This window comes from Elephantulus edwardii, unplaced genomic scaffold (genome assembly GCF_000299155.1).
Source record: "Elephantulus edwardii isolate Elephantulus edwardi_28Jun2011 unplaced genomic scaffold, EleEdw1.0 scaffold00036, whole genome shotgun sequence".
Classification (NCBI taxonomy): Eukaryota; Metazoa; Chordata; class Mammalia; order Macroscelidea; family Macroscelididae; genus Elephantulus; species Elephantulus edwardii.
The window spans coordinates 809,893-823,676 of NW_006399786.1; the positions used below are offsets into that span (position 1 = coordinate 809,893).

General features: G+C 37.2%; 1 protein-coding gene across 1 annotated transcript in view; it reads right to left on the bottom strand.

The window, feature by feature from the left end:
* The window catches only part of SLC9A4 (solute carrier family 9, subfamily A (NHE4, cation proton antiporter 4), member 4), a 77,988-nt gene that overhangs the window by 4,805 nt on the left and 59,399 nt on the right, over positions 1 to 13,784 (bottom strand). Inside the window, exons 9-11 of the mRNA XM_006884548.1 lie at positions 10,745 to 10,841; positions 8,521 to 8,652; positions 7,671 to 7,740 (exon numbers count right to left, since the gene is read on the bottom strand). Coding sequence (XP_006884610.1) covers positions 7,671 to 7,740; positions 8,521 to 8,652; positions 10,745 to 10,841 — 299 coding nt within the window. The remainder of the gene's footprint in view (positions 1 to 7,670; positions 7,741 to 8,520; positions 8,653 to 10,744; positions 10,842 to 13,784) is intronic.

Sequence of the window (13,784 nt, forward strand, 5' to 3'; positions counted from 1 at the left end):
GCTTGTGGTGATGCTGGAAGAAGTTAAAGCAACTCTGAGAGAATTGGCAAAAAGCAAGACCCTAGGAATTAATGGCATACCAAGTGACATATTTCAACAAACAGATGCTGCCCTGGATGTGCTCACCAAGTTGTGCCAAGAAATCTGGAGGACAACCACCTGGCCTACTGACTCTAAAATATCTGGATTTGTTCCCATTCCAAAGACAGGTGATCTTACAGAGTGTGAAAATTATCAAACAGTACCATTGATATGACATGCAAGCAAGATTCTGCTGAAGATTATCCAAAAATGATTGGAACAGCACATCAACAGAGAACTGTCTGAAGTGCAGGCTGGATTTTGAAAAGGCCAAGCACAAAGGATATTACAGCGAATGTCAGATGGATCTTGGCTGAAAGCAGAGAGTACCAGAGGAATGTCTATCTGTGTTTCATTGACTATGCAAAGGCGTTTGACTGTGTGGATCACAACAAACTGTGGCTGACTCTGAGAAGAATGGAAATCCCAGAACACTTGATGGTGCTTATGCAAAACCTATTCTTGGACCAGGAGGCAGTTGTCAGAACAGAGCAAAGAAACACTGCGTAGTTCAAAATTGGGAAGGGTGTGCATCAAGGATGTGTTCTATCTCCATATCTTTTCAATCTATATGTAGAACAGATTATCTGGGAGGCTGGGTTCTATGAGGAAGAATGTGGCATCAGGATTGGAGGTAGATTTATCAATAATCTGTGTTAAGCAGATGACACAACCCTGCTTGTTGAAACTGAGGAGAACCTGAAGCACTTGCTGCAGAAGATCAAGGACTGCAGCCTTCAATATGGATTGAAGCTCCATTAAGAAAACAAAGATTCTCACCACTGGGCCGATTGGCAGCATCATGATAAATGGTGAAGAGATTGAGATTGTTGACAATTTCAGTTTGCTTGCCTCTACAATAAACGCTCTTGGTACCAGCAGCCAGGAAATTAAATGATGAATTGCATTGGGAAAATCTGCTGTCAGAGACCTCTCCAAAGTACTTAAGAACAGCAATGTCAGTTTGGAGACTAAGGTGGACCTGATTCAGGCCATGGTCTTTGCCATTACTTGCTATGTGTCAGAGAGCTGGACAATTATTAGGGATGATAGAAGGAGAGTTTATGCCTTTGTGCTGTGGTGCTGGAGAAGAGTATTGAATATACCATGGACTGCTAGGAGAAAAAAACAAATTCATCCTGGAGATGGTGAAACCAGTCTGCTTCTTGGAGGTAAGGATTCTGAGGCTTCATCTGACATACTTTGGACATGTTGTAAGGTAGGAGAGGGACGTTATGCTTGCGAGGGTAGAGGGATAGCACAGGAGAGGAAGACCTTTGATGACATGGATTGATTCAGTCACTGGCGTAATGGGGATAGGTGTGTTGGGGACAATAAGATTGGCAAGAGATAGAACAGAGTTTTGTACATAGGGTCTCTATGAGTTACAGGTGACTCAACAGCACATAATAACAACAAAAGTTATAAGCATCCACTAAAAATGGAAAAGTTGAACGTACGAAGTGTGAATGTAGAAAAATTGTACATTGTTAAAAAAGAAATGTTGTTGGGTACCATTAAGTCAAGTATGACTCACAGTGATCCTATGAACCCACCCGAATCCTGTCAATTCCTGTGCCATCCTCAACATCTCTGATATACTTGAGCCCATTGCTGTACGCACCATGTCAATACATATTGATGGAGGTCTTCCTCTCTTTTGCTGACCCTTCGTCCTTCCAAGTTTGATATACTTTTTCAAGGAATAGGCTCTCTTAGTATCATGTCCAAACTATGAGAGAAAAACTTTGCTATTCTTGCCTCCAAGGAGCACTCTGGTTGCACCTTTTCCAAGACATACTTATTTATTCTTTTGGTAGTCCACAGGATATTCAGTACTCTTCTCCAACACCACAACTCAAAGACATCACTTCTTCTGTCATCTTTCCTCATTGTCCAGCACTCAGATGCATAGCAATGAATAAAAAAGAACATTACCATGAATCAAGTGCACCTTAGTCTTCAAACTAATATCATTGTTTTTCAATATTTTGGAAAGATCTCTGAAAGTAGACTAGCCCAAAGCAGTATGTCTCCTTATTGGCTGACTGCTTAGTATCAAGGGTGTTGATTGTGGATCCGAGCAAGACAAAATCATTAACAGTTTCAATCCTTTCTTCCTCTATCATGATGTTGACCAGTGGCCCATGGTAAGGACCTTTGTCTTCTTGATGTTAAGATATAATCCATATTGAAAGCTGTAGTCCTTGATCTTCTGCAACAAACACTTCAGGTTCCTCTTGCTTTCAACAAGCAATATTGTGTTATGTGCATAGTGCAGATTGTTGAAGCATCTTCCTCTGATCCTGATGCCACATTCTTCTTCATAAACTCTGGCTTCACAAATTATTTGTTTTTCATACAGATTGAATAGGTATGGAGAAAGGATTCATCCTTTACACACACACTTCTCAACTTTAAACCATACAATGTTTCCTTGGAGCACATAAATATTGACATACTAGGCATGAGAAAGCTGAGATGGATCAGTATTGGATACTTTGAATCAGACAATTATATGATGCCAGTAATGAAAGAGTGAAGAAAAACGATATTTCCTTCATAGTAAAAAAGACCATTACTAGATCCCTTCTGAAGTACAATGTTATGAGTGACAGGATATCACCCATATGCATACATGGAAGACTTCTTAATTCCACTATCATTCAAATAAATGTACTAAGAACTGAGGCCAAAAAGAATTAAATAGAAAATGTATATTAGCTTTTAAAGTCTGAAATTGATCAAATATGGAACCAGAATGCACTAATATTAATTGGTGTCTGGAATGCAAAAGTTGGGAACAAGAAAGAAGGACTAGTAGTTGAAAACTATGCCTTTGGTAAAAAGAAATGAAGCTTGACAGAGAATCATAGACTTCTGCATAATCAATGATTTATGTACTGCAAATGCCTTTAATAAAAAACACAAATGGAGACTGTACACATGGACCCTACTAATGATTTACCCAGGAATCAGATTGATTGATTGATTGTTGTTATGGGCTGTCAAGTCAATTATAACTCATAGTGACCCTTCCACAATTGCTTTGAACCCTATCCTGAGCCAATCTCACTGTCTGTAATTAATACACCTGCACTCATTACCCTAGTTATTGTGTCAATCCATCTCATCGGGGGTATTCCACTCCTCTGCTGCCCCTTAACATTCCAAGCATGACATCCAACTCCAAAGACTAGCCCCTCCTGGAGAAACTCAAAACCAACTGTGAAACCAGGCCAGGTGCTAATTGTGGAACAGATCATCAACTACTCATGTGCAAGTTCAAATCAAAGCTAAAGAAAATTAAAACAAATCCGCAATAACCAAAATACAGTTTTTAGTCTACCTCACTTGAATTTAAAAAACGTCTCAAAACCAGAACTGTGGGATGATATAAAAGATATTATCCATAAAGAAAGGTAAAGGTCATTACAAAGGCTGAGTAAACAGAAAAGACCAAAATGGATGTCAGAAGAGACTCTGAATATTGCAATAAATCACTGAGAAGCATAAATTATGACGTTAGAGAGCAGAACAGAAGGTTTCAATAGACAATGAAGATAAAGCCAATTATTAGAAAATGTGCAAGAGCTGGAACCAGAAAATCAAAAGGGAAGAATGTTAGGAATTTCTCAAGCTGAAGGAATTGAAGAACAATTCCAAGCCTCAAGTTGCAATACTGAAATGAGCTAAGGGGAGAAACCTGAAAATCAAGGAAACATTAAAAAAAAAAAAAAAAAGAATACATGAAGTCACTGTACCGAAAAGAATTGGCTAACACAGAATCATTTCAGGAAGGAGCAAAGGATCAAGAACCAATGGTAATAAAGGAAGAAGTTAAAGTTGCTCTGAAGGAATTGGCAAAAAATAAGACCCTAAGAATTGATGGAATAATAATTGACATATTTCAACAAACATATGCAGCCTTAGTTATACTCACCAGGTTGTGCCAAGAAATCTGAAGGACAGCTGCACATCCAATTGGCTGAAAGAGATCCATATTTATTCCCATTCCCAATAAAGCTGATCCAACAAAATATGGAAATTATTGAACAATATCATTAATGACATGTAAGCAAAATCCTGCTGAAGATTATACAAAAATGCCTAGACAGTATATCAGCAGAGAACTGCCAGAAATACAAGCTGAGTTTAGAAGAGACCATTACACTACAGCTATCATTGCTGTTATCAGATGGATCTTGGTTGAAAGTAGAGAGTATTAGAAAGATATCTTTCTATGCTTTACTGATGATGCCATAAGATTTAACTGGGTGAATCACAACAAGTTGTGGCTAACATGGGGAGGAATGAGAATTGCTGAATACTTGACTGTCCTTGTGTGAAAACTAGGCCAAGAAATTGTCATCTAAATAGAACAAGGGAAAACTGAATGGTTCAAAATCAAGAAAGGACTACATTAGAGATATATATTTTTCAATCTGTATCCTGAACAGCTCATTTGAGTGGGTGGACTTTTTGAAAAAGAATGTGGCATCAGGATTGGAGGAAGAATCATTAACAATCTACATTATTCAGATGACACAACCTTGTTCCCTGAAACTGAGGAGGACTTGAAGCAGTACTTAGTGCAAAAAATAAAGTTATACAGCCTTCAATATGGATTGCATTTCAACATCGAGAAAACAAAAATCCTCACCACCAGGCTAATGATTTCATCTTTACTTTACTCCCAATCAACACCCTTGGCACTAGCAGTCAAGAAATCAAAAAACAAGTTGCATTGGGAAAATTTGCTGTCAAGAACCTCTCCTGAGTGCTAAAGAGCAATAATATCAGTCTAAAGACTAAGGTGCATGGGATTCAGGCCATGATCTTCTCAATTATTTTCTATGCACCTGAGAACTGGACAATAGCTAGGTATGACAGAAGAATTGCTGCTTTTGAATTATTATGCTGGAGAAGAGTATTGAACATACATCTGTTGTGGAGAAAATTAAACCAGGTTGCTCCTTGGAAGCAAAGATTCTGAAACCCAGTCTCTTATATTTTGTACATGTTATCACAGTGGTCTAGTCCTTGGAGAAGAACTTTATGGTTGGACAGGTGGAAGGTCAGCACAGGAGGGGAAGCCCATGGATGAGATGAATTGACATAGTGTTTGTGGCAATGGCATCAGATGTTTTGGAGATGGTGACTTTGGATAGAACAGGATTCAGAGCCATTGTTCCTAGGGTCACTATGAGTCATACCCAACTCAACAGCACACAAAAACAACAAATATAAATGTATGTGTACACTCTGAGGGCCAATCTTGTAGGACCTTGTTCTGCTAACCCAGACACTCTCTGAGTGTTTGAATCTATCAATGATGGCTCAGTGGGAGAAAGAGTGGCAATGTCCTCCTGTATGATTTACAACCTCAAAAACCCAATGGAGGGTCAGCTATGAGTCAATTAAAACTTGTTGGCAGTGAGTTTATAATTTGATGAATTTTGCAAAGATATTTCCAAATATTGAAGAGTCCCAAATTTGCTGGAACAAATGCTAATTTGTAATAGTGTGATTTCTTTAATGATCTATTACATTGCGTTGTTACTGCTTTACTAGAGATTTGTACATTAGCACTCAGAAAAGGCTACTCTGTGGCCATCCCCTGCTATTGTAGCCCTGATTTTCCTTTGATAAGAAATAACTATGAGACATTCTTAATTTCTTTGCATTCAAATAACATAACTAGCACATCTACTAAAGTACTTATACATATTGTTTTTAAAATTTTATTTGCTTTTGTTTTTGTCAGAGTTCTTTGATAACATAAAGTGATACTATTTATGAGAAGGTGGTCTGAAAATAAATGACTAAATTAAAGAAAAATTAGAGTCCAAAAACATCTCTAGGACAAATGTCTTTAGTACAATAAAGGTATAATTTCATTTTAGAGGAAATGATGCAAGCAGAGAGTAGTATGGGGATTTGGGGGAGAAGATGGATGCATATTTCTATTTCAATCCTTACACAAATGCTGACTTGATATATATTAAAATTTAAATGTGAACGTTAAGTCATCAGTATAGGTGAAATATTTTTAATTATTCCATGAACGATATAACTAACAAGAATGCAAACTTCTGAATAATGAAAACCATACAAAAAAATAAAGACAAATTTTCAACAAATCCGAAATAATGAGTAATAGTTGTGCTATAATATAATAAAAAAGAATCTTCAAATTAACATCAAGGAAACCAAATAGAAAAAAAATCATCCTAGGACTAAACTAAGAAATTACTCAAACGAAACACAACTGCCTTTAATAATATAAAAATGTTTAAGCTTACAAAAAATCACATAAATATGATATATAAATTTTATACTATCGTAGCATAAGCTACTAAAATTTTTTTTAAATAACCAAGTGTTGTCATTCGAAAGTATCATGTGGTAATGACAATTTACCTATACTGTTGGCATGAGAGCAAACTTTGATAGAACTTTTGGGGATGCCAAATTAGTACTATTTGTAAAACTTGTTGTTTGTTAGGTGCTGTAGAGTTGTTTATGACTTATAGTCACCTTTTGAACAATAGATCAGAACCTTGCCTTATCCTTTAAGTAGATATAATTTTTAACCTAAAAATTTCACTTTTAAGATAATGTATTTAGGATATAATTGGTTATTTGTTTGATGATGAATCAAGTGAATTAGAATGATTATTGTTGTTGCTGTTGTGTGTCATCGAGTCAGAACTGACCAATAGCTGAGCCTCTAGAGGGTTTTCAGAAGCAGGTGAACATCAGGTATGTATATTTGCTAAAAATTTAAAAAAACTTCACATGTTTATTAATAAGGAATTAGATAAACAAGCTATAGTGCTTCTTTATAATTGATTATTATTCAGTCAGGAAAATGGCCTATAACTAAATAACATTTCATTGTCTAATACATAAGTTCACCATGCATTGCAGTCACCTCAATAGCAGGTAACAATAATAATGGTAACAAGTTTCATATACATTAATGTGACATAGGGAGCCCTGATGGCTTAGTGGTGAGGAATTGGGCTTCCCACCCAAAGGTATGCAATTCAAACCCACCAGCTGGATTCGAAATGTGGACGATCTCCTCTTGTGTGATGTACATACAGCCTCTGAAAATTGGCTGGAAGCTCAGCAAAGAGTCAGCTCCAGCTTGACGGCACATAACAACAATGTGAAATACGTAGACAATGTACTTTTGTTTTTTTTTTTTAAATTATTATTAAATTGTATTAGTTTTAATGAACATTTACAGGGATTTTGGGTTTTCATTCCTTCATTGCTGCACCATTCTCCCTACCCTCCTCCCCAGTTTGTTCTTCTTCCCCCGCCATCCGAATGTCTGTTTTAATTGTCCAATTGCCACAGTGCTTGTCAAAGTCAGTTCTGATTAATAGGTACTTTGCAAAAAGGATAACACATTATATTATTATTCAATGTATAATATGAAGCTCCTGCAGCTGTGAGTTTTTTCTATCAGGAAGTGGTAGAAATAGTGTCGAGAATTATAGGAGAATGCTATACAAATTCTAGTGATAATATATGGAAATTTACCAAACTCAAAGAGGATGGAGTACTCAGATTACCTGTGATTTCAGCAATCCTTGCATCACTGCTGTATGGAAAGGAGAGGTATCGGATATTTTTGGTGCCAGCCTATGGGTAACAAGTGGAAATTAAAAAAAGAAAAAAATAATTCATTATTGTGATTGGATGCTTAGTATGGCAATTAAAGTGAAGGACAACAACGTATAATGAGGTATTTTGTTTGGATTAATGGTTTGCAGAATGTTTTAGCCTTCAATATGTATTTCCTTTTCCATTTGTAGTACAATGAACCACTATGAATCACGGTCAAATATTCCCAGACACACTGTGAGCTTAGACACAAGACTGGAGAAGTCTTCACCAGAATCAACCTTCACCAGAATTCCTCATAATATTGATCATCTTAAATAAAAAAAAAAAATCAAGTGCACAGCACATGGAATGATGAGCAGGCCCTAATGTTTTGGAAAAAATAACTTTTCTGTATCTTCCTGTGAGAGAAATAAATCTCCTATGGCCACATCTCCATGGATGTTCCCCTGCAAAGTTCAAACACCAAGGTGTCCATCCCAGGACATACAGTCCAACAAGTATGTTCCAGTGACAGACCCATTCTGAAGGAGTGATCAGTGCCATGCGTCTCAGGTTCCGACAGCGGCCAAGATCCAGGAAAGAAGACAAAGAGGTTGCCTTTGTATTCTTTGTCTTGGTATCCTGTGCCCTCTTACTCTTTTTATGTTTCACTGACATAAAGTATTATTTATTTCTGATTTTTAATATCCATGGTAGTTCACCCCAGGAAACTCTGTACAGGAACAAGTCCAGTTATCAGGTGGCAAACATTTGCTAAGGGATGGAATGTGCCCAGTCAACAGTCCCAACCAGTACCTGCTTCCCCCCTGGTAGGCTGTGGCCTTTCCTCATACTCTCCCTTAAGGTGTTCTGGCGGCGGATCAGAATCTCTTTTGCCTGCTTTTCACTTGACTGAGGTTTGAGGTTGTACTTGTTGTAGGACAGGGTCTGCAGAGAGAACAGAATGACAGGTTGTTAGGTAAAGTTTACCTTTAAAAAGGTATGGAGGTCATAATAGAAAAAAGGAGTCCTGTTATCTTTGTAAAAGACAAGGTTAGAAATGAAAGGCAGTAAAGGAAAGATTAGGGAGTTCTGGTGGCCTAGTGGGAAGGGAGTTTCTCTGTGAACCCAAAGGCATTCAGTTCAAATCTGCCAACAGTTCTGCGGGAGAAAGAAGGTCTGTTGCCTCCCATTTGATTACAGGACGTTGAAAGCCTGCTGAAGGATCAGCTATTTGTCAGTTCCACCTTGATGACAATGTAAATAAAGGGAAAGATTGGGGAGGATCATTCTCTTAAAGCACTAAAAATGGAGATATAAAGCCATTTAAGATGTTACAGTTCTCCTTGATTTCTTGTATGTGTTTTTCTCACTTAACTTTCAACACTGTTCAACAGTAGCTAAAACATTGCCATCAAGATGGTTTCAACTCATATGGATCCTCTATTGGATTTGCAAGTCTAAAGCACTTAATGGACAAACAAACCGAAGGAATTTTAAACATAATTGGAAAGAAACTAGCATTTTTTTTTCCACTGGAGTTGGTAAAAAAAAATCAGTTCTTTAGAAGTTCTCTATATACTTCAAGTTGTGACAACAGAAATTTGGATACTGAATAACTTAGGAGACAAATCTCTCAAGGACAGACTGAGTAGATCTATTACTTTAAAAAGAAGCAGCTGTCGATGTAGGTACCTGTGTCAAGGAAATCAAATAGAGACGAAGAAGTTGGTATTATTCTAGACTCAATTAGGGTCCAAAGATCTCCATTTCCTTTTCTGATTTCTTCCCCAAATTTAATCTCCATCAACCCAGAGAAGAGGCTGAATACTGGGCATCTTTTGCACAGTGGCCTTCCTTTCTAAACTACCTGCATTCTTCAAACCAGAAAGTTCTTACCTCCCTATCTAAAGCAGTATGTGATAGTCTTATTGAAACTGTTTTACTTGGAATGATTTGAAAGCCATGGAATTAACTCTAAGTATGCTAAGACTGATATCAATGGATAATGTAGTTCTGGAGTCATGGAAAGAACACCACTTGGTGGTTAGAAAATCTTAGTTCCTATCTTGAATTTGTTTTGTGACCTTGAAGAGTGAGATAAGCAATTTCCTTAACTTCAGAATTTTCATCTACAAAAGGAAGAACTGTGAGAACAAGACAAGAAATTTGGGTGCTGATTGACTTAGGACAGAGAATTCTAAGGACAGATTGAGTAGATCCACTTACACAAAATAGAAGTTATCTATTTGGAAACCTGTGTCAAAGTATTATTTTAATTTATTTTTATCTTATCAAGTCCATGATCTAAGATAGTTCCAAAGTCAAGGCACTCACAGTGAAAGAACTTGAACTCATTCTCAAGAATCATGATTGACAAACCTGTTTTTGAAAAAAGCTTTTGATTAGAGGGTACAGAGATGTCTGAGGAATTCAAGATTTCAGAAGGATGCCTCACATTGCCCCTAGGATGGTTCTTGCTATGCACTTTGAACTAGCTCTCGAGTGCTGTACAGATTTCATACCTATTTATTTTTCATATATAAATTAAGTCCAAAATTTTAAAAAATGCCTAATACAGCTCCTTTTAATCAACCTTTATGAATTGTAGTTTCAATATTCTAACCCAACCAAGCTCAATTTTTTCAAATTCTAACATAGTGACTTTGGGACAAATTGATGGGCATTAGCATTCTGGTGCCATCTTTTTCTGCGTTACTGATGGACTAGCTTCCCCTGTGGTCTGTCATCAGAAGAGAGACCGGCTAGTTTTGGACCGCTCTGGGCTGCAGAGCTAGGGTAGCCTGACCCCTAGAGCCGGGAACTGGATTTGCAGTTTTCTTTAAACCACAGGTTAGTTCTCGCCTCCCCTCCCCCCCCCCAACTCGCCCCAAGATAATAGGTAACAATAAGTTTCTGTTCTCCTAAGGAAAGAAAAACCGAAGACTGCTTTTGAAAGGATAATATAAACAAGAACGGATTCCTGGAGGACTGGTTCCGAGGAGGGGCAGGAGGGACATTCCAAGCGTCTCATACACACCCTTTGCCGTACTTGGTACATGTTTCGCGTCAGAATGTCCCTCATGGACTCCACATCTTCTGGGGAAAGCCTTTTGGTTCCTTGTATCCTCTGAGTCCTACAAACAATATTGGAAAGAAGCCAAGAATTATCCTTCCGTTTTAGCAAGAAAGAATTCTAAAGTTCTCAAACGCCTGATTTTAAATATTATTCTAACAATTATTAATTTATTAAAATGAACTAATGGTTTATGTGAAGTATGAGCTTATGTTCTGATATTCAGAATAAAAGTTTAAATGTACAGTTTTAGGTACATGGTTCCTTGGCCTATAGCTTTTGTTTGGGACTTGTACTAAGGTGTTTGAAAAATAAAATTTAGGGGGGTAAAAGATGAATGGGGGTTGGGTTTTTTTTCCTTCAGGTCTGGCATGAACTGATACATATGTAAAATATAGTAGAATTCAATTATTAGAAAGTAAAATTTTTAAAAATATAATAAAGTAGCATTCAATGCTTGCTTGATTAAAAGAAAAATGACTTAGCCAAAGGCTGGCATTTATTTCTCTAATTTTACAGTGTTCCACTCACACTGTTAACTGGTCAGTCCCACTACGTGGGCTACATATTAAGTAGCACTGATTCAAAATTTTGTGAGTACGCTTAATTCAGAGTTAGTAATTTAGAGATTTTATGTGAAAAAAATTGGAAAAAAAGATTCTCTGCTGGCTTAACCTGTAGCATGTTGTGCTGCTAATGAAAAATTGTACTAACTGGACCACTTTCACCTTGGAAACAAGTCTAAGCTTTGATGCAATGGGCACATTATGGGATTCTAAACACAGGCGTCCACTCATTCCTTCAGCACTGACCACCTCCATATACCCCTTTCACCATGACATAGATTTCTTGCCTCCATCCCTGCACTCAAAATCCAGGTCATGCACAGGTTAGCAGTCCTCTGGGATTTCAGAGTCATGCCTTTGTTATTTCAGAAATCTCATCTAACAAATGTGTTAAATTTCAATCTAGTGGAAGCAGTTTGGAGTGGGGTGTTTTGTTGTTGTTGTTTTTTCCTTTTAAAAATTGTAACACAAACAAAAAACAGTCTCTTCTTTAAAATACTATGAAGATGCCCATGTAGTGCAGTGGTTAAGGTCTAGACTACGAGAGCTCAACATTGGATGTCCTTTAAGCATAGATAAGTCTTCCTTACTGGCTGTGTAGCTTCTGAAAATATATGCCAGTGGTGCCAAACATTTTTTTTTTGTTTTTAAGGAAAAGAGCTCTTCTTTTGTTTATTATTCCTTCCTAATAGTTTCAATGGGGAATTCTGGCATAGCGGTATAAGGAGTTGTGCTGCCAACCCAAAGGCATGCAGTTTGAGTCTACCAGATGCTCTATGGGAGAGATGGGCAATATCTTCCCCTGAGATTTACAGTTTCTGAAAACTTGCTGGAGTATCAGCTATGAATCTAAGGATCAGTTATGATTCCAAAGCAAAGGCATCTAACAACAATAGCTTTAAAGACCTCAAACCAGTCTCTCGCAATATTGAACCCCCAGAAGGAAACAGGTAGTGAGGCAGACTTTGTGACTCTGATACAGACTTTGGGCTTTGTTCGCCAGGCAGGTAATAGTTGGTGGGTTTGAGGGCAAGGCTGGTCCTCAGACTCAAAGAGGTGGAACAGCAGGCAGGACAGGCTGTGTGCTCCACTCCCTCCCAGCTCAATCCTTCTTGTTCTGCTCCCAGGCCTCTTGCTAGCACCATTCCTCTGGCCTGTGCAGCAGCTGCAGCAGTGGCTGTGGTGAGGGGAGGGAGATGATCCAGAAGCAGGGTCCCTTAAGGTTTTCATGTTGTATTCACAGCACGTTTAAACCACATAACGTCCTTCATCACGGAATGTACTGCACACAGTAAGCGACACACATCTGTATATTTTTCCAAACATCTTCGTCAATGAGGCCATAAGCAGTAAGGAGATGTAGAAATTAATGCATAATTTTGAAAGATTGTATACTGAATAACAAAATATGATGGCTACTGTCACCAAATTGTGAGCATCTGAATCTAAACAAACTGAAGAAAGTGTTCACATTATCTCTTAGCTGCCTTATTGTCTCTTAAAAAAAAAAGTTACATACCAAAAAAGAGAAGTTTAAAATATAAGTATGTCAGTGCAAATATGAAGTCAAATAGATGTTACATTTAAGCCCTAGTATGATTTATTAGGAGATCAAACACTGCAGCCTGATTCACTTAGTATAATTTGGCTTCTTCTAATGGATTTTGATGACACAATTTGTGGGAAATGTACATTAAGATGAATGAAAGACATGATCATTGAGTAAATCTAAGGTCCAATAGCTGTTCTCTTTGTGCCTTTATAGAAATGTTACCAGAATAACCAATGTTTAGAATGAATGAAGGAGAGAAGAGAAGATGGCATCACTTCCCACAACATCCCAGTCCCAGTGCAGAGCTGAACCAGTCTCTGTCCCAGGGCCTTCAGAACAAAAATGTGCAAGTTTAAACTGGTAGCTGTCAATATGAAATCAATCAACACTTTCTGTGTACAATGAAGTTACTTTCTATTATTTTATGAATGATATGTTAAAGTTATTGGGAAATTTCTAATAATATTTTAAAATTCTATAGTTACAGTTTACTATGTTTGTATATTTTATAAATATTTTTATATCCTTTTTGGATTTGTTGAAATTTTTAAGCCTGGAGACATTTAAATTTTATTGTGGTAAAATATACTTACTTAACAAAAATGTTGCCATTTTAACTATTGTAATTTTACAATTCAGAGACATCAGCTACTTTCACCATGGTATAATCCAATCACTACTATTAATTTCCAAAAGTTTTCCATGAATCCAAGCAGAAGCCCAGAAATCCAGTGTCCTATTAGCAAGAATCCCCATATCCTCATAACCCTAAACCCAGGGAACCACTGATAAATTTTGGTTCTATTTATTTGCATATTCTGAATATTTGATATAAATTTACCATAAAAATATTTGTAGCACCAAAATTTTTAATTAGTCTGAGTTG